At 40.5% G+C, this 27,388-nt stretch overlaps 4 protein-coding genes across 4 annotated transcripts; all 4 read left to right on the forward strand.

Annotated features, from left to right (window-relative positions):
- ndufa9a (NADH:ubiquinone oxidoreductase subunit A9a) lies at window positions 1-5,816 on the forward strand. The gene is made up of 11 exons (XM_068738957.1): window positions 1-68; window positions 791-964; window positions 1,168-1,265; window positions 1,368-1,459; window positions 1,586-1,727; window positions 2,484-2,586; window positions 2,738-2,808; window positions 2,951-3,027; window positions 3,365-3,460; window positions 5,337-5,403; window positions 5,549-5,816. The coding sequence occupies exons 1-11, from the start codon at window positions 14-16 to the stop codon at window positions 5,717-5,719; spliced, it is 1,146 nt and encodes a 381-aa protein (XP_068595058.1). The 5' UTR covers window positions 1-13; the 3' UTR covers window positions 5,720-5,816.
- A 2,117-nt stretch (window positions 5,817-7,933) lies between these two features.
- On the forward strand, window positions 7,934-13,660 carry LOC137893546 (probable polypeptide N-acetylgalactosaminyltransferase 8). Its single transcript, XM_068738956.1, has 11 exons — window positions 7,934-8,069; window positions 8,849-9,188; window positions 9,391-9,557; window positions 9,735-9,921; window positions 10,792-10,989; window positions 11,082-11,196; window positions 12,343-12,528; window positions 12,674-12,811; window positions 12,944-13,036; window positions 13,231-13,398; window positions 13,541-13,660. The coding sequence occupies exons 1-11, from the start codon at window positions 7,934-7,936 to the stop codon at window positions 13,658-13,660; spliced, it is 1,848 nt and encodes a 615-aa protein (XP_068595057.1).
- A 374-nt stretch (window positions 13,661-14,034) lies between these two features.
- On the forward strand, window positions 14,035-16,586 carry LOC137894367 (RIB43A-like with coiled-coils protein 2). The gene is given in 6 exon segments (XM_068739848.1): window positions 14,035-14,151; window positions 15,096-15,177; window positions 15,345-15,883; window positions 16,025-16,189; window positions 16,281-16,447; window positions 16,517-16,586. Coding segments are annotated over 6 exon segments (1,140 nt in total).
- Window positions 16,587-20,130: 3,544 nt separating this feature from the next.
- On the forward strand, window positions 20,131-23,411 carry LOC137893482 (NADH dehydrogenase [ubiquinone] 1 alpha subcomplex subunit 9, mitochondrial-like). Its single transcript, XM_068738890.1, has 5 exons — window positions 20,131-20,224; window positions 21,842-21,896; window positions 21,961-22,056; window positions 22,932-22,998; window positions 23,144-23,411. The coding sequence occupies exons 1-5, from the start codon at window positions 20,131-20,133 to the stop codon at window positions 23,312-23,314; spliced, it is 483 nt and encodes a 160-aa protein (XP_068594991.1). The 3' UTR covers window positions 23,315-23,411.
- Window positions 23,412-27,388: the final 3,977 nt, after the last annotated feature.

Genomic DNA, 27,388 nt, shown 5'->3' on the forward strand with positions numbered 1-27,388 from the left:
GTAGTAAGAAAAAATGGCGACGGTGGCGCTGCTTGGCCGTCCTGCGAGTGTCCTTCCTAAGATTTCAAGTGAGTGATGTCGGAAGAGCGAACATTATATAATAGCACAAACGTGATAGAATATGAAGTTATAATTTAGCACCTTAACACGTGTGTCCTCCTTATGCTTTGTCGCTGTGAGAACATGCACCTGGTTCGAGTGACCTTGCTAACAGACATAGCTAGTCGCTTGCTAGCAAGAGCGTTAACTAACTAGCTTTAACTCGTCTCCCAACCTTTGGACCTCTAACTTATCAAACAGCAAAAGTGTGGATGCGCGTTAATAACTGCAGGGTCATGCCATTATGTAGCTAAGCTCTTGTTATTGTCCCATTCAGTGGGATACGACATATTGACGTCATTGTTGTGGTTACAATCCCTGCAAGACTCAAGATTCAAGAGTTTTTATTATCATTATGCTAACATAAACAAAATCGCGTGAAGGCCCACGGCTTAAGGCACACATAAGACATGAAACAAAAAACACAATCCCTCCTAAAACAACGATGTATTTATATAAAGACAAATTAACGTAACGCTAGGTTGTCACGCTTGAACTTTGGCTTTAGATTTAGATGTCTGATATGTTGTTCTGATGTTACATTGATTTCAGACGCTACCTCCTGAGCCAGAGGCTCCCCCAAGAACAAAGGCATTACAAATGATAGCATGAAATGATTTCATGTCGTAAGGATTTACTTTTGAATTCATTTGTCCATGTTGATTAAACGCTGTTCTTTTCTTCTCAATAGGTAGCTGCTCCCCTGCTGTATTATCAGCTTCCTCTGTCGTTGCAGTCCAGCAGAGAAAGCTGCACCATGCGATCATCCCCAAAGGAAAAGGAGGGCGTTCCTCCTCCAGTGGAATAGCAGCAACTGTGTTCGGTGCGACAGGCTTTCTGGGCCGATATGTGGTCACGAGGCTGGGTGAGTTAAAAATGCAAACATTAGTACGGCTGCTAAGTGACATGTGTTTCAACGTAGAAGGTAAATGATGTGGGGTGATACGTGAAGATAGTTTAAATTCAGCAGCTGGTTCATTATGGTGGTGTTAAATTGATTTATATTTTCTTAAGTTATTAAAATAGTCCATTACTAAGTTGCAATCTAAAACTGTTCCTGATTTGCAGGTCGGATTGGCTCTCAGATTATCATCCCTCACCGCAATGATCAGTATGACATCATGTACTTGAAGCCCATGGGTGATCTTGGACAAATCATGTTCATGGTGCGATATACACAAACATACAGTGCAACATTCAAGGATCTTTTATCTGTATATTCATTTGGATTCTTAAATGGCACACAAAAATGATGTGCCATGCTACAGGAATGGGATGCCAGGAACAAAGACTCCATCAAACGGGCTTTAGAGCACTCAAATGTTGTCATCAACCTGGTGGGCAGCGAGTGGGAGACGAGGTATCGACTCAAATAATCAAACTAATGATTGCCTGCATGTTGTATTGTGTTGAAGAAACAGAATTTCGCCATTCAGGTGGCTTTGAGCGGCATAGGTTGGAGTGTTTGTCCTCTTCCTGTGTTTAGGAATTATCGCTTTGAGGATGTGTTCGTGTCCATCCCTCAGCAGATCGCAAAGGCAACCAGAGAAGCCGGAATTACGAAGTTTGTTCACATGTCTCACCTCAACGCTGACATACGAAGCCCGTCCAAATACCTGAGGAACAAGGTAGATGTCTACTTTCCTCATACTGCATGTCTCTGTTTTGTGTCTGTTACGCCGTGTATACATGCTTTAGAGCAGGGGTATTCAATTAAAAGTCACCGAGGTCCACTACGAAAATTTCCTCCGAATAAAAGGTCCGATTTTCAACAGAGTGCACTTGTATATTAAATAGCAGATTTCCCAGTCAAATAAATGTGAGGCCTTTATTTCAAATTCAAGAAACCGTAAACCTTATACCTCCTGCGTGCTCTCAGCCCAGACTTCAGGGGATAACTTTGCTCAAAAGAGCGGTGCCTTGTTTTGTCGCGGCGCTTCACGTTGCAACCATTAATTAATGCGACGGTTTCGGAGCACACGAGGCGCACTGGTTTTGAACCGGCTGCTGGAAGAATGAACATAGATTTCTCCGTCCATTCCTCTTTAAAACGGCCGCATCGACCTTCCTAACCTTTGAGCAGAACTGTCTCTTCCCCTCTGCTGTTCTGGTGTGCTGGCTGTGCAGGGTAAACGAAAGGTTTGATTGGCTCAACTGAGTAACGCCATTGCCGCATTAACTGGAGTAGCAGCGGTCGTCGGGGGAAATACTCCATGAAAAATGTATGTTCTTGTGAATTTATCAGAGATTTGTCATCGGTCCGGTCAGGATCCGGACCGAGGTCCCCCATTTGGTGATGCCTGCTTCAGAGAGTATTGTAAAAGGTTAAACGGGATTGAGTTGTATAAATGTGGGTTATCATTGTACACGATGCCGCTTTACAGGCTGTAGGAGAGGCGGCGGTGAGAGATGAGTTTCCAGACGCCATCATCATGAAGCCCTCAGAGATATTTGGGAGGGAGGACAGATTCTTCAACCATTACGCCAGTAAGAAAGCCGTTTGCTGCATTGTGCGCCGTGACTGGGCCATGGGAACAGCTTTGTTTTATTTGTCCCAAAAATACAAGAAATCCTGTCCTTTAAAAACTGTCAAGCAGCCAACCGGCAAAAGGTTTATGTGGCTGTAATGCTTTTTCAGACATGCGCGTGTTTGGCAATGCTATTCCACTCATCTCCCTGGGGAAGAATACTGTGAAGCAGCCTGTTTATGTAAGTTTGTCAAGAGATTCATGAAATAAAGCTGCCTGGTAGTGACAGCATTCTACTGCTACTACATCAGAGCTCCACATGCCAATAATGTGTTTTTGCTGGCAGCATGTGAACCGTCTAAACTGTCGCCGTCCCCCCTCAGGTGGTGGATGTGGCCAAGGCCATCATCAATGCTGTTCAAGACCCTGACTGTAATGGAAAGACGTTCGCGTTAGTCGGGTATGTAGCTGTAACCTGTACTGCGAGTGGCTTGGACACATAAAGCACAGATACTTCATAGATATGGAGGAAGCCTGACTAAGACTAGTCTGATCAAGTCAATTGGGTTTTGCTTAAAGGCTTTTTGAAAACGGCACACGCTAGATTTGCTCTTGTGCCGAAAACCAAATTGCATCATCCTTAAACAGTTTGTTTCTTGAATGCGTTTATGTGCGCAGACCTTGAGGTCAGCATTTGTTGGTCTGTGGTTCATGCCCTGGCGTTGCATTATACGTAAGCTCAATTTGCAATGTGTAGACTCAACTTAATGTGTTTATATGCTGTTCTTTTTGTGTAGTCCCAACCGTTACGTCCTTCATGACCTGGTGGAGTACATCTACAACGTGATACACAGAGCCTTTGTGCCCTACTCCCTGCCCCGCCCACTCTATCAGTAAGTAAAAGAAAAAAAATAACACAGGGGTTCCAGCAGTTTCTAGATTTCTGTTGCACAGATTCCATTTCATATCGGACTCGGTGTGTCCAAGTAGAGGGCCATGATTTAGACTTTCTGGAGATAACTGAAGGTGTGCCTCAAGGTTCCATTCTGGCTCATACTGTATCTTATTTTCAATTTTTATAACTTGCGTTTGTATGCATATTATACAATTGTTTACTCACTCTGCAGCACAGGCGAAATTCAGACTGCATTTGTCATTACAAAGCACCGTGGTAAAATAAAACCTCAAATTTAATAACCCTCATATACTTTAATGATTAAGAGCATCATATAGACTGCAGCTGTTAGGTTTCTCCTTTTTCCCCCGGTTCTTTTATTATATCTCGTGTTGGAGGTGTTTATTCAATAATGAGTCAGGATTATAAAACGAATCAAGTTTACTGAAGGTTTTCAGTGAGTACAAAGCTGGTAAGGAAATACAGCGCTGGACTCTCCTACAGACTCTCCTACAGACATTCGGGACTCTTCTACAGAGTTCATAGATATAGAGGAAGCCTGACTAAGACTAGTCTGATCAAGTCAATTGGGTTTTGCTTAAAGGCTTTTTGAAAACGGCACACGCTCTCTGTAGGAGAGTCCAGCGCTGTATTTCCTTACCAGCTTTGTACTTACTGAAAACCTTCAGTAAACTGGATTCGTTTTATAATCCTGACTCATTATTGAATAAACACCTCCAACACGAGATATAATAAAAGAACCGGGGGAAAAAGGAGAAACCTAACAGCTGCAGTCTATATGACGCTCTTAATCATTAAAGTATGAGGGTTATTAAATTTGAGGTTTTATTTTACCACGGTGCTTTGTAATGACAAATGCAGTCTGAATTTCGCCTGTGCTACAGAGTGAGCAAACAATTGTATAATATGCATACAAACGCAAGTTATAAAAATTGAAAATAAGATACAGTATGAGCCAGAATGGAACCTTGAGGCACACCTTCAGTTATCTCCAGAAAGTCTAAATCATGGCCCTCTACTTGGACACACCGAGTCCGATATGAAATGGAATCTGTGCAATAGAAATCGGGACTCTTCTACAGAGTCCCGAATGTTCTACGGCAGTGATCTTTATAGTGGGCATGAAAACACCCTCCTCCTGGGGGGTGCTTACACCCTCCTCCTGGGATGGGCCGTTAGGGCCCTAACTTATTCCCATCGTGTATCAGTTACAATGTGTGATACTTTATATGTGATTAATCTATGTGTGTGATTATTACCACAAAGTATGTAGAGATAAAGAAACTAAAAGTGTTTGTGCACCCTGTGTATTGTGAGCGTGCATGCATAACTCAAATATCTAACACAGTGCTAGAGGAACGTCACGTCTCTTCTATTGCTTTAATGTTTTTAGTGTTTCATACTTCATTTATTTATATTGTACCTGTGTGATAGCGCTTCTGCTTTGTATCGCTGCTACCTTGGCTGGGCTTCTCTTGTAAAAGAGATTCTGATCTCAGTAGGATTTCCAGAATAAATCAAATAAATTGTGGTTCAGTTGGGAGAGCTCACTGAATCTCGTCTGATCGTCCTTGGTAAGTGCCCTTGAGCAAGTCACTGAACCTTAATTCGCCCCCGGTGGGCCTGGCAGTGCCTTGCGTGGCAGCAGTCGCCCACTGGTGTATGAATGTGTGTGGAATGCGAGGCACTGTAAAGCACGTTGGACACTGAAGGTGTCAAAGTGCTATATAAGTGCCATTTGCACCGTGTTTCTGGTGCACATGCACACAACTAATCAAGATTGAAATATTTTTTATTGGGTGCAGATATTGCATGATACGTGATCATGTCTTTTATTTAATTTTTTTCTTCAGCCTTGTCGCTCACTTTTTTGCGAAGACCCCTTTTGAGCCCTGGACAACACCGGACAAAGTTGATAGGGTAAGAAATTGAAGATTTGATGACTTTAAATGTGAATTGTTCCATCTTTGGAGCCTCGACCACTCACCAAAGTGTGATTATGTGTTTTTGCTTCCAAGTACTAAATATGTTAATTCTCATCCTGTGCTACACTTTTATTTTCTAGTTCCATACCACAGACATGAAATTCCCAGGACTTCCAGGTCTGGAGGATCTCGGCATCACTCCCAGCATGGTAGAACAGAGGGCTATTGAGATTCTGCGTCGCCACCGCCGATTCCGTTACCTCGATGCTGAACTGGAAGATGCAAAGCCAGCAAAGACTGTCAACTATTAAACCAGACAACAACTTCCCAAAATACTATGGACATCGAGACTATGTCTGATTGCTCTTAAACTATATTCTGTACATAAATTAAAACAATCTAAAGATTTGTATTGTTTTATGTGTTTGATTTGCATATTCATTAGATTTGATTGGACCCGATGTGATTCTTGGCGTGTCCCTGGAAAGTATGAATACTTCAAATTTTCCTCATTGAACTAGCATTTTGTGTTGTAATACATTTGAATCATGAATTTAGTAGTGGAAAAGGGGATTTCATGAGGATGACTGCAACTAAAAATGTAAATTTCCTTCAGTTTAAGTGTTGATAATAGCGCGGTTGACGGGATTCTCCCAAAGGAAAATGCATTAAAGTGCCAAGTAAATATGCAACAAAAGGTACAAGTAGGCGAGCTCATTTACAAAAGAACTTGAGTAGACTTAATTTAAAAAAGGAATGACCATGCCTTTATAATGTATATATTCTGCAGCTATTATACATCTACGTTTGGGCCCTGATTCTAAACACCCAAATCCTCATTAACAGCCGTGTAGACCATAAATATTAGTGTACTTTGAAACTTGTATAATATTTTTATCTTTACAATATCAAATTCTGCTCCCCAGTAATGAAGTCATTAAAGCGCTGTTGGGTCGTCATTTGTTGCGCTAAACTGCTCTCACGGTTTCATTTAGCCGTACCATTTGCACAAGGTTTCATTCAAGTCGCCGTATTTTACGCACAGCCCCTCCTCCACTCTGTCTCAGTCAATTGACTGTTTTCTAATGTCAGCCTCAGTAAACTGACTTATATTAGATATCAAACTTTAAACTGTAGCTTCTTCAGGTGAATGTTGTTGGTGAACATTTATTGGTCAAGCAGGACTGAGGACAGATAACGTGCAAAGAAAAAAAGAAAATAGTTGTATTTATCCAGCGTTAAGTTATTTGAACTTAAACAGTTTTGTTTTATATTTCATTTAAAAATATGACGCTTAGAATCAAGTTTTGCATGATGTATGTAACGGCATCTTTAGAACACATACAAAAGATGTGAACAGAAACAAATTTGAAAGATGTATGGAAACGTCGAGCCTAAGGAGCAGTCAACTGGTTCAAAATGTGGGCCCAGAAAAAGAAAAGATGGCGGTACCAAGTCCATCCTGTTTGCCAAGTGACAAGAAATGTGATTCTTTCCTTTCCTAACCTTTGCAATAACTGTGCAGCAATTTAGTTCCTCCTCTGTCTCACAAGGGGCCCTTTATGCACAATTAAAATTACGCAATTAATAGTGATTTTGATGGAGCTAGAAGATATAAATGGCCGTTAAAAAAATAATAAAATAATAATTTTAATTATTGTATTATTCGAGTCAATTTGTATGCTTTTTATTTGCATAGGTTTCAACATATTCACAAGATGTAATGATGTTCTCTTATTCATTGTGAAATAATCTGAGGACTGGGGACTTCTGGTCGACTCAACAAATATCATCTCGTGTCATGTCAGAAGAATGGTCATGTTTAGCTCAATGTGTGTGTGTGTGTTCAGAACAGTCTGAAGATGTTTACGCAGGAATGGCACAGACGGTTCCACCCCCTCCACTACAAAGCAGTCCTGGCAATTTTTCCAAAAAGGAATTCTCAGACATTTAGAAGGGTTTGTGGAATATGTTTCACCAAGAGTTGTTGATAGACATGCTTTGGGTATAGTTCTAGTGTTATAAGCCTAAATAATGCAGCATGCCTTATCGGCACCATGTAAAAGAATCCTTTAAAAACATTCCTGTGTTCTGATCCTGATCATGTAGCCGAGGTTTTTTTGTAATATGTATGTATGTATAATTGTATTTATTTTTTATTTTTTGTAATATGTATGTATGTATAAATGTATTTATTTTTTATTTTATTTTATTTATGCCATCAGACAAACAAACAAAAACCAAACGGAATCCATTATAATTACATAATAAGTGTGAACAAACAGAAAGTACATGACATTTTTTTTATATGATCTTTCGACTGGTGACGTCACGATGTTCATTCCCACGTGCCCATTAATTAGGAACACCTTTACCTGTTACGGGCAGACAGATGGCTGAGTGCAGGTCGACGCTGACCCGATGTTGTTACCGTCATGTTGATTTCCTGTCCGGTCAGTCGAGTGATTTAAACTTTGCGGGGGGTCCGGTGGGGGTTTACTCTGCTGACGGTCGGCGGTACCGACATGAGATCTGTGTGGCTAAAGCGACAGGTGTTCACGGTGGGGGGGATTGGGCTCGTTGTCTGCGTCGGCTTGTTTCTGAAGAGCGGATACGAGCGTACCAAAGAGACGGACCTGGAGGCGAGCATCAATAGACTCTGTGAGTTCAGTGATCGATCCTTCCTGGAACTAATCAGTATAAACTGATGTGGTTAATCCCGATTTCTCCAGTTAAGTAGGAGGAGGGGGAAAAAAATATTTTATTAAACCTCACAAACCTCTGAGGCTGGCAACTAAATTCAGAGAATAACGTGTTCATCATTTGACCTCGGAAGGAACTTTTACATTTTATGAAAATAATAAATTAAATCTAATTTCAGTTGGGAGTGTGATCAGAGTCCTAATTTATATAGCTGATTATGCTTTTTTTTTTTTTACAGCGCACTCCATTGTTCTACAGGGTTTTGAGATCATCTACATTTTGTTTGTTTTGAAATGTTCTCAACATATTTTATTTAAACTTTAATGGAATTCGTGTCAATTTCTGAGGAAGATCTGCTTTTGAATGAGGATTCTGGATCACTTTTCTTTCTCGTCCTTGTTCGTAGTGTAAGAAATGACATTAAGATTAACAAAGGCTCCTGATCGATTATGCTATCTTTTTTTTTTTTTTTAACAATAATTAATAAACTGCTGTTTATGTGGTATTAGTTGATTTTCCATGAGGAAGATATGATGATGATGCTTTTTAGTCATCAGCTGTTCTTGCACTAGTACACCTAACCCCTGTATCAATAAACTGTTAGGTTCATAGAGAATTAATCAAATGTTCATTTGAAGGACAATTATTAATCTTTTATTTAACATTTTCTGAGGTGATCATGCCTCTGCCTCATTTTAATCTCTCCTTGTTGTGTTTGATTGCTCATATTCTACAAGACGATGTATTCAAAGCTATTGAGCAGAAGCAGGATGCCATGCAGAAAATGCTTGAAGAGGACCGAGACGGACGGGGAAAAGCTGCAGGGGTTGAACTGCTTGTATTCAAAAAGCAGCTGGAGCAACTTGAAGCAAAGCTTGAGGACCAAAAGAAAGCCCCTGAGAAGAAAAAAACAAAGAACCTCTTCCCCAACTCCTACTTGTTCACGACGTGGGGGGAGAATCTGTCGGAGGAGGATCAAAGAGAGGCACAGAAATTGTTTGAGGACTATGGATATAATGTTTTTCTCAGCAATCGCCTTCCACTTGATCGAGATCTTCCAGAAACGAGGGATCCAAGGTACAGCTTTCATGAAACTATGTCTCATGGTGTGAGCTCTGTTATTTGAATTTAAGCACACAGGTTAAAGAAACTTCTCTTGGTCCAAATAAAGCTAACCCAATGTAGTCTTGAGCGGTGTGCTGATGGAAGACATCTGTAGATAGAACATTTGCAGAGGTTACTGATGTTGGTTTAAAATTCTCCTTGTCTGTGACTATAGGTGTTTGAAGAAGAGTTACCCAAAGGACCTTCCAAACATTGCAGTAGTGCTGATCTACTTAAACGAGGCCCTGTCCATCATCAAAAGAGCCCTGACCAGCATCATCAACCGGACCCCTAAAGGCCTACTGAAGGAGATCATAATGGTGGACGACGGCAGCTCTAATGGTTGGTTGGGAGAGTCCTAGAGAGTCTCTCTCTGTTAACACACACACACACAGACAGACAGACAGAGAGAGAGAGAGAGATTCTCATCTAACTCTCTGTAAGAATGCAATTAGTATTTCCATTGCATCTTCTCTGCAATGCATCCTAAATGTACATCACACACTCTCTTCAATGCAGAGGATCTGAAGGAGGACATTGATGTTTATGTGAAATTTCTTGAGCATCAGAACCCAAATCTTGACATCAAAAGAATAAAGCACAAGGAGCAGCGAGGCCTTGCCCACGCCAGGGCTTCCGGTTGGAGGGCTGCAACTGCCGATGTAGTGGCCATCCTGGACGCACACATCGAAGTCCATGAGATGTGGTAAGAAGTGAATCCTTTGATTCACTAAACTAAGTTAGCCCAACTCACATTTTAGTGTTGTTCAATATGACTTCCCTACCAACAAAAAAATACTTTTTGAATAATATTAGTTAAATCTCAATTTCCATGATTCTATATTTGGTCCATTATGTTTATAATCTGAAATGAATACATTGATCCGCGTTTTCTTGCTCGACATACTTGGATCCGTGGCATCCCACGACATCATGCATAGGAGAGAATAGTTTTTTTTTTCTTTTTAAATGCAGACAAAAAATGTTGCATATGTTGCCTCATAGTCACTCTCATCCTTACGTTTCTCATGCATTGGGGTTCTGCTTCTGTGGTTGCTTTTGCAGCTATTTATGGAATGTTAGTGGTCGAGTGGTTTGCTGATTGTGGTTGTGGAAATCATAAAAATGAATATTGTTAATGGAATTTGAATTTAAATGATCTCAGCTACTTTCTATTTTCACATAACTTTACAATTGCTTTTTAATCCTAATGACGCTGATGCGTTGCTCCTCCTCCATACGTCTTGAACATTTCAGTCTGAAGCTGCTACCATGTTTAAAGGGCAGGCACCAGAGCTTTTTGACAATATGTGAAAATAACAGTAAGTACACGGGATATTGCAGATGTATAACATTTCAGTCTTGAAATGTCAAAATGCCTGCATTATAATTCCATTGAGTTGTGTACTTTCATTATCCCATGTGTTCCTTTAAATGTTCAAATCCAGTTTCTTTGTAACTTTTTCAGTAAAGGCTAATTAAAAAAAGTAAAAAAAAAAAGAACCAACCTTTTCAATTAGTGCATTTTTTTTTAAAGTAATGTGTGACACTCCCATCTTCCCTTCTTGACGTGCAGGGCCGAACCCCTACTCACACAGATCGGAGCTGACCGAACAGTAGTGGTGTCTCCTGTGTTTGACAAAGTCAACTATGATGACCTCAAGGTCCTTACCCACAATTCAGCAGCGCACGCCTTTGACTGGGCTTTGTGGTGCATGTATGAGCGTTTCATGCCTGAGTATTATGAACAAAAAGATGGATCGTTGCCTGGAAAGTAAGATGCTTTCCTTTGCGTGATATATGTGTGGAACTGTATTACTTTGTGCAAAATGATTCAGTTGTAGCGGTGCACTTCCTTCTATTCAGGAGTCCGTCCGTAATGGGAATCTTCGCAGCCGATAGGAATTTTCTTGGAGAAATTGGAGTCCTCGATGAAGGCATGAAAGTATACGGTGGAGAAAATGTTGAGCTGGGAATACGCGTGAGTACGCTGCTTGGCTAATATTTGAGTGCCTAGTACCTTTTGCCATGTGGCCTCATATTAATGATGTTTGCACATAGATTTAACATAGCTCAGAGACAGTTAATGATCTGATGACTCTCAAACCAGGCTCCCAGCCAGAACACCGTAGATCACGTGTCAAAATCCAGGCCTGGGGGCCAAATGTGGTCCTCCAAGTAATTTTTTGTGGCCCGCGGTCAGCACTGGACAGCTCCATAGGTTGTCTGCAATATATGGAGCTGTCCAGTGCTGAACCTGAAGGTGAACTTCAGCACTAGACAGCTCCATATGTAGTCAGCAATATATGGAGCTGTCCAGTGCTGATCCTGAAAGTGACGTCTTTTCCGCGGCATTGACTCGGGGAATGTTCTTTATCTTGCTCACTTCGATTGGTTTTTTTGGTTGCGCATGTCCATGACAAGACAAGGTGGTGGCATTTTGGTTTTGCTTTGATTTTGTATCGATTATCTTTGTTCCTGCATGATGATTGCATTTGAATGGAACTTTTCCACATTATTAGACGTGTTAATTTATTCCCATCACAAACTTTTGTTCATGGCTTTATCTTTTTTTTTTAAGTGATATCAAAACTAAAATCAAATTAAATTAAAAAATAGTTATTTAACAGCATGTTAAGGAGTAGTTACATTTATTTTACATTAAATGACATTACATTTTGTTACGATTTACATTTGGCGTTTGGAAGGCAAACATAATGCTAATGTGGCCCTCGGAGAAAATGAGTTTGACACGCCTGCCGCAGATGAATTTGAAACAATTCTTATAAGAAGCTACGGCTAGTTATCTTAGCATAAAGACTAGAAATTAGAAAGCAGTCTAAGCTTGGCTCTTAATAGAAGAGCCTACCACCACCTAATTGAGCTAACCAATGTAACATGTTGGACCTGGAGATAAATCCAAGGTATTAAAAACAGCATTGGAGTGATAGATTATGCATAAATGTGAGTACGAGGAGTAACGATGGCACCTTACAAGCTGAACAATGAGGTATATGAAGGGGCAGCAAATCAGCAGTGTGGTTTCTGTTAACCTTTTTGATTTATGCTCTTCCTGACATGGAAACCTGTGGGTTATTTTTTTTTTTTTTTACATGTGTTCATACAGGTGTGGACGTGTGGAGGCAGCATTGAAGTAGTTCCCTGCTCCAAGATCGCCCACATTGAGAGGGCGCACAAGCCTTACGTGCCTGACCTGAGTTTATCCATGAGGAGAAATGCCCTGAGGGTAGCAGAAGTCTGGATGGATGAATACAAACACAACATCAACTTGGCTTGGAACTTGCCCTTTGAGGTGCTTCAGATGTATTCAAAGGACAAAATGATGCTTTTTCATGGTTTACCACACGTTTCTGCATGCAGGATTCCAAAGGAACATTCAAGGGTTAATTCAAGTTAATTTTAATGTCTTGAGTTAAAAATAGTCTTTGTCTCGGCAGAATCATGGAATTGATATTGGGGATGTCACCGAGAGGAAAAAACTCAGAGACAGGTTGAACTGTAAACCTTTCAAATGGTACCTAGAAAATGTGTATCCCAAGTTGGATCCGTGGGACAACATCCTCGCTTACGGAGGCGTAAGTTTAGTTTTCTCTGGTTGCTGAATGTGTGAGTGCAGACGGTGCTGCAGAGTGACTCAGCCCAACCTGCCATCGTGGTTGAGCAGGTTCCATCGTGTTTCAAAAAGTGATAAACTCCCTTGATTGCAGATGAAGAATCTCGATGCAGAGATGTGCCTAGACCAGGGTGCGGTGCCAGGTCACGCTCCCATTGCCTACCACTGCCACTTCTACGGGCCTCAAGTAAGAAAAGCTGCTGCTGAATGAGTATTGATTAGTCTCTCATACATGTTGACCTCTTATTCTGTTTATCTGGGTAGTTCCTGTATTTTACTGTAAGATGCATTTTGACATGTATGATCTGAAAAGTAACATGTTGCATTTGAAAATGTTGTTTGTCACAGTTGTTTACTAAACCCTTTCCTTTGATATTTTAGTTCACTTATTATCGTGCGAATGGTGAGCTGTACATCGGTGGCATCAAGTCCCACAAGTACAATGACAACCGCTGTTTGGCTGATGACATAAAAGAATCTTATCCTGTACTTTACAACTGCAAGGAGGCTGTTCAGAAAGGAATGGGGATTCACTGGGACTTCACTCAGGTAGTACTTTAAGACTTTAAATTAGAGGGTGGAGTAGTTTAAGATGATTCATACAGCTTGTTATTGTCTGGGATTTCCTGAATGTTACAAAATACCATACAGCAACACTCTTGATGCCTGTCCTGTGTTTTTTTTTTTTTAGGGCACAGAACTGAAGAACAGGGAAACAAAACGTTGTATGGAGATTATAGACAAAAAGCTTATTATACAGAAATGCTCTGGCCAAAGATGGGAAATCCAAAATATAATTAAAGCCTTTTAAAAGCATGTGTATGTGTGCATCTTTCTGCTCATAGGTCAGTGGATTATATTTAAAAGTGAGTCAAATCTGTTTGCTATTCTGACGCCTGTAAAAAAAATTCTTTTATTTTTAATGTACTTTTTTAAAGGATGCAAAAAAAAAAAAATTCAACATCCAAACTTTATCCAGATTGTAATTTTTCTTGTGTAACTGCATCAGAATGTTAGCTTCATTTGAGGCTACGCTTTTCTAGGCCTGAAAGTAATTGTTTCGTAAAAAGTCGAAGTCATACGAAACGCTGACGACATCTGGTTCCCTAGCAACCGGTATGTTTGGTTCTTCTCGTCTGATGGGACCAGTGTGTTTCAGATAAAGCTCGGCGGCTTTAGTCAAAAATGATTAACATTGAATTGTTCTCGGACCGGATGGTCAGAGCAGGAACGGAGAGGCGTCGCCAGATGGAAAACGAGAGGCGAGAGAGGATTTTTAACCAGAAGGAGAGGACGATCGGGGTAGGATGCAGGAAGGCTCGTGATGTCACGCTTCCATTATCCTCAAATATCACTAACACATTTTATCCTTGGTTGATTTGCCTCCAGAAAATTATTTGCAGAAAATTGTTCACCAAGTTTTTTGTGTCAGGCTTGGTTTATTTGTTGAATACATAACTAAACCCTGATAATGAAATCTTGACTTGTCCACTAGCGCCACCATCAGGCCAAACGTAAGAATTACTTAATTAGAATCTATCTTGAAAAAGAAAAATTAGCAAAACCTATGCTGTACAAGTAAAAATCCTGAAAGGCCAAGTATATCAAATATAATACACTTGGCTTTAAAGGGTTAAGTATAATTTATAGTCGGTGACTATAAACTGGCATAAAGCCTGCCTTCTGCAGCAGATGTTCCATCTAAGATCTGGAGATGGAGACATGCTGGCCTGGAAGAGATTCTTACTAAGACACTGTAATAACTTTGTCAAAATAAGCACACTTTATTACAGACAGCTGATAAATAGTATATTTTACCAATAATACTGATGTAAAATGAGGTTTCATACATTTTCCTTCAAAAACTCAAAACAAAGTTTGGAAAAACCAAGATAGTCTTTCCTTCCAAAATTAATGACTCACCAAGCTAATCAGGAGCAGCAACTACTGTCTTCCTCTGTTAGTGTGCATTTCCCTCTGCTCATGAAACAGTATTTGAGTTTAGAATACTTCCTGGATATTCCCAAAATAACCGAGATTGATCAATTTCAATATACATGCCGTATAAATAAGTTAAAATACTCAATGCAGAAAACTGGCCTCCAATCATTACAAACCCCAATGATTACACATAAATTGTGCCTAAAATTATGAATAGAAAAATATGAAAATGCTCTCATTGATAAGATAGAACCACGAAATGTTTTTGTTTAAATGATCACAATAAAACATCATCTGGTTTATAGGTTGACAAAGACACCCTCAACATGCAGATGGCGGAAAAGAAGAAACAAGAAGAGGAAGCAAAAGAGGGAAACAAACGTTATGGTGAGTCATATAAAGTGTTTTTTCCTAATGTCACTTTACTTCAGTGTTTTTAGGCGCTGGGTGTTATGAGTTATATGAGCCAAGTTATCACAGAAAAAATAGCCTAATCAGCATATAGTTCAAAATCTGTAAAGCGCATTTTGGTGGGAAATGTCTTCTTAATACAGATGCTGACACGCTCCACAACAGCAAAGCAGCGTGCCTTCTCTTTAGAAAGCAAGAGAAGGAGAGGCGTGCGATGGAAAAGGCCATAGCCACCTACCGGCATCAGTACCAGCAGCCACGGAGTCAGCGGGAGTACGACTTGAACGACCCAGACCGCTGTAGAAAGACAGAACTCTCTGATGCACAGATGATGCCACCGGGCCTTGTGGGTGAAGACCCAGATTTTAAGATCAGAAGGCAGAGACAGAGGGAGCAGCAAAGAGACTGGCTCATCCAGCAGCAGAGGGAGAGGGCGGCAGAGAGGCATCAACAAGAGCTTCATGGTAGTTATGGGATAAGCAGGATACGTTCTCACACACACACACACACACACTCACACACTCACAAGGCACCAACTCACCTCATGTTCTTTGCATCATCAGATCGGCTCTATGACCAGAGCAGAGCAGAACTGGACGACAAAGTTTTGCAGCTTCACAGTGTTGAGATGGAGAAGAGAAAGGCAGCAGCTATTGCAGCCAAAGAGTTCAATGTGGCCAAGGTATGTCAATGTAATGGGGGGGGGGGGGGGGGGGGTAATTACAATGCGTTATAGAGTCATTTTCAACATGTCAAACACTATAGTATAATATATATAATACAGTAACTTTCTTTTCTTTTTTTCTGTTTTGGATTGACATAGATTGAAGCCAAGTGACAGCAAGGACAGCTGGGAGGTGGAGGTGATGAACCCACGCCGGGTGGAGCGCGAGTAGCAGGTCTTTGTCCCAGCAGTGATCGGCCAGACCCACCAGAGAGCCTGCAGCAGGTCGTCCAGTTCCAGAAACATCAAGTGGAGGAGAAGAAGGTAAAATGAAGAAGAAAACACCCAAAATACACACTGCTATTCGTTCATCTAGAAAGCAGCCAGTAATAATGTGTTGTATAATCATCTCTAGAGGATGGAATTAGAGACAAAGCAAGAAGAGGCGCATCTTGATCGTGTCCGCTTGGACTCGGCTCGTACTGCGCTGCTGCTAGAGAGGCAGCAGGCGGGACTGAACAAGCAGCTAAGACAACACCTGGACAGCGCCAATGCAAAACTGGCCCAGACACAGAAAGAACAGTCAGTAGCCTGTAAGACAAAATACTCTCTCTGGTTATCTGGTTAATGGTCTTTTTTTGTGACGTGTAGGAAACCGGACATCGAAAGAGGAAGCATCAACGAAAGCTTCTTCTCCAAGTTCAACGCCTGCAGCAGATGAACAATGGATGCTGCACCGATGATGGGCTCAGCACTGACAGTGGTGGTTAAACGTCTTTCTAACATCATCATGATTTTAACACTTGTTCAAAATAATCTAGGCTGTTTGTTTAATAAACACTCCAAGACAGATATATTTTGTATCCATTTCTTCATGAGTATTCTACATTCAATGTGCCTGTACGATCTGACCATGATCCTATACAGAGCACAACATATACAAATCTAAAAGCACGAGAATTTACACTAGTTCTTCATTTCATGTTTGTAAAGCAAAAGCAAATCACAAACACACAATACAGAAAACTCTTCAAGCACTGTTTAAGAATAGGCAAAGCTGAATTTAAAGCACAGACATTCCAAATCCATTTAAAACCTAGACATAAGGTGCCTTTCAGTAAAAACCATTCCGGGCGTAGCTAAAATATTTATTGCCTGCTGTAACCATACTCCTTGGCAATGAGAAACAGGCCTTTTTCACATTTAATAAATCTTGCCATAGTACCATCCATCCATCTTCTGTCACTGCCTATTCGTCCAAGCTCCCGAGTCCAACAAGAACACAGACAACACCGGACAAAGTTGATAGGGTAAGAAATTGAAGATTTGATGACTTTAAATGTGAATTGTTCCATCTTTGGAGCCTCGACTACTCACCAAAGTGTGATTATGTGTTTTTGCTTCCAAATACTAAATATGTTAATTCTCATCCTGTGCTACACTTTTATTTTCTAGTTCCATACCACAGACATGAAATTCCCAGGACTTCCAGGTCTGGAGGATCTCGGCATCACTCCCAGCATGGTAGAACAGAGGGCTATTGAGATTCTGCGTCGCCACCGCCGATTCCGTTACCTCGATGCTGAACTGGAAGATGCAAAGCCAGCAAAGACTGTCAACTATTAAACCAGACAACAACTTCCCAAAATACTATGGACATCGAGACTATGTCTGATTGCTCTTAAACTATATTCTGTACATAAATTAAAACAATCTAAAGATTTGTATTGTTTTATGTGTTTGATTTGCATATTCATTAGATTTGATTGGACCCGATGTGATTCTTGGCGTGTCCCTGGAAAGTGTGAATACTTCAAATTTTCCTCATTGAACTAGTATTTTGTGTTGTAATACATTTGAATCATGAATTTAGTAGTGGAAAAGGGGATTTCATGAGGATGACTGCAACTAAAAATGTAAATTTCCTTCAGTTTAAGTGTTGATATTAGCGCGGTTAACGGGATTCTCCCAAAGGAAAATGCATTAAAGTGCCAAATAAATATGCAAGAAAAGGTACAAGTAGGCGATCTCATTTACAAAAGAACTTGAGTAGACTTAATTTAAAAAAGGAATGACCATGCCTTTATAATGTATATATTCTGCAGCTATTATACATCTACATTTGGGCCCTGATTCTAAACACCCAAATCCTCATTAACAGCCATGTAGACCATAAATATTAGTGTACTTTGAAACTTGTATAATATTTTTATCTTTACAATATCAAATTCTGCTCCCCAGTAATGAAGTCATTAAAGCGCTGTTGGGTCGTTATTTGTTGCGCTAAACTGCTCTCACGGTTTCATTTAGCCGTACCATTTGCACAAGGTTTCATTCAAGTCGCCGTATTTTACGCACAGCCCCTCCTCCACTCTGTCTCAGTCAATTGACTGTTTTCTAATGTCAGCCTCAGTAAACTGACTTATATTAGATATCAAACTTTAAACTGTAGCTTCTTCAGGTGAATGTTGTTGGTGAATATTTATTGGTCAAGCAGGACTGAGGACAGATAACGTGCAAAGAAAAAAAGAAAATAGTTGTATTTATCCAGCGTTAAGTTATTTGAACTTAAACAGTTTTGTTTTATATTTCATTTAAAAATATGACGCTTAGAATCAAGTTTTGCATGATGTATGTAACGGCATCTTTAGAACACATGCAAAAGATGTGAACAGAAACAAATTTGAAAGATGTATGGAAACGTCGAGCCTAAGGAGCAGTCAACTGGTTCAAAATGTGGGCCCAGAAAAAGAAAAGATGGCGGTACCAAGTCCATCCTGTTTGCCAAGTGACAAGAAATGTGATTCTTTCCTTTCCTAACCTTTGCAATAACTGTGCAGCAATTTAGTTCCTCCTCTGTCTCACAAGGGGCCCTTTATGCACAATTAAAATTACGCAATTAATAGTGATTTTGATGGAGCTAGAAGATATAAATGGCCGTTAAAAAAATAATAAAATAATAATTTTAATTATTGTGTTATTCGAGTCAATTTGTATGCTTTTTATTTGCATAGGTTTCAACATATTCACAAGATGTAATGGTGTTCTCTTATTCATTGTGAAATAATCTGAGGACTGGGGACTTCTGGTCGACTCAACAAATATCATCTCGTGTCATGTCAGAAGAATGGTCATGTTTAGCTCAATGTGTGTGTGTGTGTTCAGAACAGTCTGAAGATGTTTACCACAGGAATGGCACAGACAGTTCCACCCCCTCCACTACAAAACAGTCCTGGCAATTTTTCCAAAAAGGAATTCTCAGACATTTAGAAGGGTTTGTGGAATATGTTTCACCAAGAGTTGTTGATAGACATGCTTTGGGTATAGTTCTAGTGTTATAAGCCTAAATAATGCAGCATGCCTTATCGGCACCATGTAAAAGAATCCTTTAAAAACATTCCTGTGTTCTGATCCTGATCATGTAGCCGAGGTTTTTTTGTAATATGTATGTATGTATAATTGTATTTATTTTTTATTTTTGTAATATGTATGTATGTATAATTGTATTTATTTTTTATTTTTTGTAATATGTATGTATGTATAAATGTATTTATTTTTTAGTTTATTTTATTTATGCCATCAGACAAACAAACAAAAACCAAACGGAATCCATTATAATTACATAATAAGTGTGAACAAACAGAAAGTACATGACATTTTCTTTATATGATCTTTCGACTGGTGACGTCACGATGTTCATTCCCACGTGCCCATTAATTAGGAACACCTTTACCTGCTCAGATCCAACTCTGTCAACCCGGGCTGATTGGCCAGGAAGGCCCCGGGCAGCGTTGTCAGCTGATTATACCCCAAGTAAACTCGCCGCAACGAAGGGGGCTCTTTACCGTTGGGTTCGATGGAACTGATGTTGCAGCAGGAGAGGTCGAGTGTCTCCACACTAGTCGCGTTGGCAAAGAGAAACCAGCGGACGTGGCCGAAGGTGGATCCAGAGTAGTTCAAGCAGCAGGCGCCGGGACGGACCTCTGCAGGAAAGTGGGACAAAACAGTGGCTGCTGGACACAGGCATCCACCTACAGGCCTCAAGCTCGCCAGCAGCAGAAAGCTCCACGCAGCGCCCAGCTGGTAAAGCATCTCTGAAACAGGAAGCACAGCAAACGCTCGAGAAGAACGTGGGACTCTGGAGCGAACCAACTTCCCTCCACCTACCTGTGGCCTCGCCTCGTTCACTCAGCTGACAACGGGGCCGGCGAGCCTAGCGACTTCTCTGAGGACTCCAAGTTGCCGTGGGGATCCTGAGAGTTGGCATGGCGACGGCTCGCTCGGGATCAGGAGTTCAGCTCTTGGCTGTTTGGAGGGGAAGCAGATGCTACTGTGACTTCATCGTGAAGCCTGACAGAAGTACAAAAGTATCTGTTTGACATTGCTTTTAATGTATAATTTCGCTGTTGGAATTTCTATTGATTGCTTAAACCGTGTTCACTTTTAATGTATTATTTGACTGTTTGAATTTTATTGATTTTATATCCGTGTTCACATTTTTATCGTTTGTATTTTCTGTATTACTTTACTGTTTTTATGTACACTGTAAAGCATCTTTGAGTTCTCAGAAAAGCGCTATATAAATAAAATGTATTATTATATTATTTATTATTATTATTAAAACGCTCGCCAAGACTATGACCTTTAGTAAAGGGGAGGGACGTGCATAGGCCACGCCCCCGTAATCATGCCCAACAATAGCACAGAAATTGTGCCTATAAATGTAGAAATAAGCTAAATTAAGAGGTAAAATTATGAGGTGCACACACATGCACTATCATTTATACTCTATATAATGTAAATAGGTGTAACCGGGTGATTGGAGTTAATTGGGCAGGCAGGTGTGGGAGGGAGCACCTGTGGCCCATTTACCACTGATTGGGGGGGGGGGGGCGTATATAGGTGCTTCCCCTCCCTCGTTCCAAGTCCTCATTTGTGTTTTCCCCGTCTCAAGGGCAGGTCGGCCGTAGACTGTCACTGCCGTTTCTCTCCTTTTCTTTTGTTAGTTTTGCTTTTAGAGTGTTAATAAATGTTTTGAATTCCTAATGCCGTGCTGGTCATCACTGTGAGCGGACCTGTGGGTGGGGAAACCCGCTAAAACGAGCTGGGAACCAAAGGAACAAATTAAATAGATCTTCAGGTTGAAAGTCCTGGAGTGGCGTTGTCGGCTTTGGCGACCGTCGTCTAGCCCCATATCCCCAACGCTACATAGGCAAACATAGGCAGATATAAATGCACCTGTCATTGTGGCTACGGACAATCGTGAGGGTGATTTGTTGTTTATCTTTCCGTGCGTAGCCCTGGAAACAACAACACATTTAACCAGAGTGCTTTTGTTCAACAGGAAAATGAACAGACCAAAACAGGCAGCATCCAATCATGAAATAAAATACAGAAACAATTACAAGGCTTAGCGCCAAAGGGAACGTCAGACCGTGTCATTTCCTGCACTAAATGACCTTTAATTCCAAGTTTCCCGAACGTTGTGCGTCGACAATAAGCAACAACCGGAGAAATGGTCACTTCCTGAAAACGACTTAATAGCACTGCCTGAACTTAAAAACATGTCTGACATAAACATGTGTATTCTGATATATGTTCTTCACATAAAATGAGCCAAAGCCAGTGAGTCTCAGTTTGAAAAAATAATTCATTGTATCCTTTTTCTTTGATTGAAAAGTGAAAACGGGTCCCACAGACCCGAACACCACACAAGGGTTAAACTGACATAATGGCCAACACAGAAACTTTTATAACGACTTAATTGTTGAATGTTCTCTTTTTTCCCAAGTTGCTGATAAAGCACAGATACTTCATAGATATGGAGGAAGCCTGACTAAGACTAGTCTGATCAAGTCAATTGGGTTTTGCTTAAAGGCTTTTTGAAAATGGCACACGCTAGATTTGCTCTTGTGCCGAAAACCAAATTGCATCATCCTTAAACAGTTTGTTTCTTGAATGCGTTTATGTGCGCAGACCTTGAGGTCAGCATTTGTTGGTCTGTGGTTCATGCCCTGGCGTTGCATTATACGTAAGCTCAATTTGCAATGTGTAGACTCAACTTAATGTGTTTATAGGCTGTTCTTTTTGTGTAGTCCCAACCGTTACGTCCTTCATGACCTGGTGGAGTACATCTACAACGTGATACACAGAGCCTTTGTGCCCTACTCCCTGCCCCGCCCACTCTATCAGTAAGTAAAAGAAAAAAAATAACACAGGGGTTCCAGCAGTTTCTAGATTTCTATTGCACAGATTCCATTTCATATCGGACTCGGTGTGTCCAAGTAGAGGGCCATGATTTAGACTTTCTGGAGATAACTGAAGGTGTGCCTCAAGGTTCCATTCTGGCTCATACTGTATCTTATTTTCAATTTTTATAACTTGCGTTTGTATGCATATTATACAATTGTTTACTCACTCTGCAGCACAGGCGAACTTCAGACTGCATTTGTTATTACAAAGCACCGTGGTAAAATAAAACCTCAGATTTATTAACCCTCATACTTTAATGATTAAGAGCATCATGTAGATTGCAGTGCTAGAGGAACGTCATTGTTTCTCTTGAGAGGCCACTGTTATTCTCTTCTATTGCTTTAATGTTTTTAGTGTTTCATACTTCATTTATTTATATTGTACCTGTGTGATAGCGCTTCTGCTTTGTATCGCTGCTACCTTGGCTGGGCTTCTCTTGTAAAAGAGATTCTGATCTCAGTAGGATTTCCAGAATAAATCAAATAAATTGTGGTTCAGTTGGGAGAGCTCACTGAATATCATCTAATCGTCCTTGGTAAGTGCCCTTGAGCAAGTCACTGAACCTTAATTCGCCCCCGGTGGGCCTGGCAGTGCCTTGCGTGGCAGCAGTCGCCCACTGGTGTATGAATGTGTGTGGAATGCGAGGCACTGTAAAGCACGTTGGACACTGAAGGTGTCAAAGTGCTATATAAGTGCCATTTGCACCGTGTTTCTGGTGCACATGCACACAACTAATCAAGATTGAAATATTTTTTATTGGGTGCAGATATTGCATGATACATGATCATGTCTTTTATTTAATTTTTTTCTTCAGCCTTGTCGCTCACTTTTTTGCGAAGACCCCTTTTGAGCCCTGGACAACACCGGACAAAGTTGATAGGGTAAGAAATTGAAGATTTGATGACTTTAAATGTGAATTGTTCCATCTTTGGAGCCTCGACTACTCACCAAAGTGTGATTATGTGTTTTTGCTTCCAAATACTAAATATGTTAATTCTCATCCTGTGCTACACTTTTATTTTCTAGTTCCATACCACAGACATGAAATTCCCAGGACTTCCAGGTCTGGAGGATCTCGGCATCACTCCCAGCATGGTAGAACAGAGGGCTATTGAGATTCTGCGTCGCCACCGCCGATTCCGTTACCTCGATGCTGAACTGGAAGATGCAAAGCCAGCAAAGACTGTCAACTATTAAACCAGACAACAACTTCCCAAAATACTATGGACATCGAGACTATGTCTGATTGCTCTTAAACTATATTCTGTACATAAATTAAAACAATCTAAAGATTTGTATTGTTTTATGTGTTTGATTTGCATATTCATTAGATTTGATTGGACCCGATGTGATTCTTGGCGTGTCCCTGGAAAGTGTGAATACTTCAAATTTTCCTCATTGAACTAGTATTTTGTGTTGTAATACATTTGAATCATGAATTTAGTAGTGGAAAAGGGGATTTCATGAGGATGACTGCAACTAAAAATGTAAATTTCCTTCAGTTTAAGTGTTGATATTAGCGCGGTTAACGGGATTCTCCCAAAGGAAAATGCATTAAAGTGCCAAATAAATATGCAAGAAAAGGTACAAGTAGGCGATCTCATTTACAAAAGAACTTGAGTAGACTTAATTTAAAAAAGGAATGACCATGCCTTTATAATGTATATATTCTGCAGCTATTATACATCTACATTTGGGCCCTGATTCTAAACACCCAAATCCTCATTAACAGCCATGTAGACCATAAATATTAGTGTACTTTGAAACTTGTATAATATTTTTATCTTTACAATATCAAATTCTGCTCCCCAGTAATGAAGTCATTAAAGCGCTGTTGGGTCGTTATTTGTTGCGCTAAACTGCTCTCACGGTTTCATTTAGCCGTACCATTTGCACAAGGTTTCATTCAAGTCGCCGTATTTTACGCACAGCCCCTCCTCCACTCTGTCTCAGTCGATTGACTGTTTTCTAATGTCAGCCTCAGTAAACTGACTTATATTAGATATCAAACTTTAAACTGTAGCTTCTTCAGGTGAATGTTGTTGGTGAATATTTATTGGTCAAGCAGGACTGAGGACAGATAACGTGCAAAGAAAAAAAGAAAATAGTTGTATTTATCCAGCGTTAAGTTATTTGAACTTAAACAGTTTTGTTTTATATTTCATTTAAAAATATGACGCTTAGAATCAAGTTTTGCATGATGTATGTAACGGCATCTTTAGAACACATGCAAAAGATGTGAACAGAAACAAATTTGAAAGATGTATGGAAACGTCGAGCCTAAGGAGCAGTCAACTGGTTCAAAATGTGGGCCCAGAAAAAGAAAAGATGGCGGTACCAAGTCCATCCTGTTTGCCAAGTGACAAGAAATGTGATTCTTTCCTTTCCTAACCTTTGCAATAACTGTGCAGCAATTTAGTTCCTCCTCTGTCTCACAAGGGGCCCTTTATGCACAATTAAAATTACGCAATTAATAGTGATTTTGATGGAGCTAGAAGATATAAATGGCCGTTAAAAAAATAATAAAATAATAATTTTAATTATTGTGTTATTCGAGTCAATTTGTATGCTTTTTATTTGCATAGGTTTCAACATATTCACAAGATGTAATGGTGTTCTCTTATTCATTGTGAAATAATCTGAGGACTGGGGACTTCTGGTCGACTCAACAAATATCATCTCGTGTCATGTCAGAAGAATGGTCATGTTTAGCTCAATGTGTGTGTGTGTGTTCAGAACAGTCTGAAGATGTTTACCACAGGAATGGCACAGACAGTTCCACCCCCTCCACTACAAAACAGTCCTGGCAATTTTTCCAAAAAGGAATTCTCAGACATTTAGAAGGGTTTGTGGAATATGTTTCACCAAAAGTTGTTGATAGACATGCTTTGGGTATAGTTCTAGTGTTATAAGCCTAAATAATGCAGCATGCCTTATCGGCACCATGTAAAAGAATCCTTTAAAAACATTCCTGTGTTCTGATCCTGATCATGTAGCCGAGGTTTTTTTGTAATATGTATGTATGTATAATTGTATTTATTTTTTATTTTTGTAATATGTATGTATGTATAATTGTATTTATTTTTTATTTTTTGTAATATGTATGTATGTATAAATGTATTTATTTTTTAGTTTATTTTATTTATGCCATCAGACAAACAAACAAAAACCAAACGGAATCCATTATAATTACATAATAAGTGTGAACAAACAGAAAGTACATGACATTTTCTTTATATGATCTTTCGACTGGTGACGTCACGATGTTCATTCCCACGTGCCCATTAATTAGGAACACCTTTACCTGCTCAGATCCAACTCTGTCAACCCGGGCTGATTGGCCAGGAAGGCCCCGGGCAGCGTTGTCAGCTGATTATACCCCAAGTAAACTCGCCGCAACGAAGGGGGCTCTTTACCGTTGGGTTCGATGGAACTGATGTTGCAGCAGGAGAGGTCGAGTGTCTCCACACTAGTCGCGTTGGCAAAGAGAAACCAGCGGACGTGGCCGAAGGTGGATCCAGAGTAGTTCAAGCAGCAGGCGCCGGGACGGACCTCTGCAGGAAAGTGGGACAAAACAGTGGCTGCTGGACACAGGCATCCACCTACAGGCCTCAAGCTCGCCAGCAGCAGAAAGCTCCACGCAGCGCCCAGCTGGTAAAGCATCTCTGAAACAGGAAGCACAGCAAACGCTCGAGAAGAACGTGGGACTCTGGAGCGAACCAACTTCCCTCCACCTACCTGTGGCCTCGCCTCGTTCACTCAGCTGACAACGGGGCCGGCGAGCCTAGCGACTTCTCTGAGGACTCCAAGTTGCCGTGGGGATCCTGAGAGTTGGCATGGCGACGGCTCGCTCGGGATCAGGAGTTCAGCTCTTGGCTGTTTGGAGGGGAAGCAGATGCTACTGTGACTTCATCGTGAAGCCTGACAGAAGTACAAAAGTATCTGTTTGACATTGCTTTTAATGTATAATTTCGCTGTTGGAATTTCTATTGATTGCTTAAACCGTGTTCACTTTTAATGTATTATTTGACTGTTTGAATTTTATTGATTTTATATCCGTGTTCACATTTTTATCGTTTGTATTTTCTGTATTACTTTACTGTTTTTATGTACACTGTAAAGCATCTTTGAGTTCTCAGAAAAGCGCTATATAAATAAAATGTATTATTATATTATTTATTATTATTATTAAAACGCTCGCCAAGACTATGACCTTTAGTAAAGGGGAGGGACGTGCATAGGCCACGCCCCCGTAATCATGCCCAACAATAGCACAGAAATTGTGCCTATAAATGTAGAAATAAGCTAAATTAAGAGGTAAAATTATGAGGTGCACACACATGCACTATCATTTATACTCTATATAATGTAAATAGGTGTAACCGGGTGATTGGAGTTAATTGGGCAGGCAGGTGTGGGAGGGAGCACCTGTGGCCCATTTACCACTGATTGGGGGGGGGGGGGGGCGTATATAGGTGCTTCCCCTCCCTCGTTCCAAGTCCTCATTTGTGTTTTCCCCGTCTCAAGGGCAGGTCGGCCGTAGACTGTCACTGCCGTTTCTCTCCTTTTCTTTTGTTAGTTTTGCTTTTAGAGTGTTAATAAATGTTTTGAATTCCTAATGCCGTGCTGGTCATCACTGTGAGCGGACCTGTGGGTGGGGAAACCCGCTAAAACGAGCTGGGAACCAAAGGAACAAATTAAATAGATCTTCAGGTTGAAAGTCCTGGAGTGGCGTTGTCGGCTTTGGCGACCGTCGTCTAGCCCCATATCCCCAACGCTACATAGGCAAACATAGGCAGATATAAATGCACCTGTCATTGTGGCTACGGACAATCGTGAGGGTGATTTGTTGTTTATCTTTCCGTGCGTAGCCCTGGAAACAACAACACATTTAACCAGAGTGCTTTTGTTCAACAGGAAAATGAACAGACCAAAACAGGCAGCATCCAATCATGAAATAAAATACAGAAACAATTACAATAATGTGCGTATTTTGTAACCTGGCCCACATGAACCACAGTCTGACTGTGTCAGGTAATCATGTCTAGTACAGAATGATGCCAGGACCACACCTAATATTATCAGCACTCAGTGGTTGTGTGCAACAAACTTTAAGACAACACCCACCTGCGAGCAGCTTCATCAGGCAGACGTGCACATAATACAGGATTACAGCAGTATTATACTGCTGCTTCTGAATTTAGGTCACATCTTATGCTCTTTGTCTGGCTTTAGTTTACAGTTATTGTTCTTTGATGAATGGTCTTCATC

Source organism: Brachionichthys hirsutus, chromosome 5, assembly GCF_040956055.1.
Source record: "Brachionichthys hirsutus isolate HB-005 chromosome 5, CSIRO-AGI_Bhir_v1, whole genome shotgun sequence".
NCBI lineage: Eukaryota > Metazoa > Chordata > Actinopteri > Lophiiformes > Brachionichthyidae > Brachionichthys > Brachionichthys hirsutus.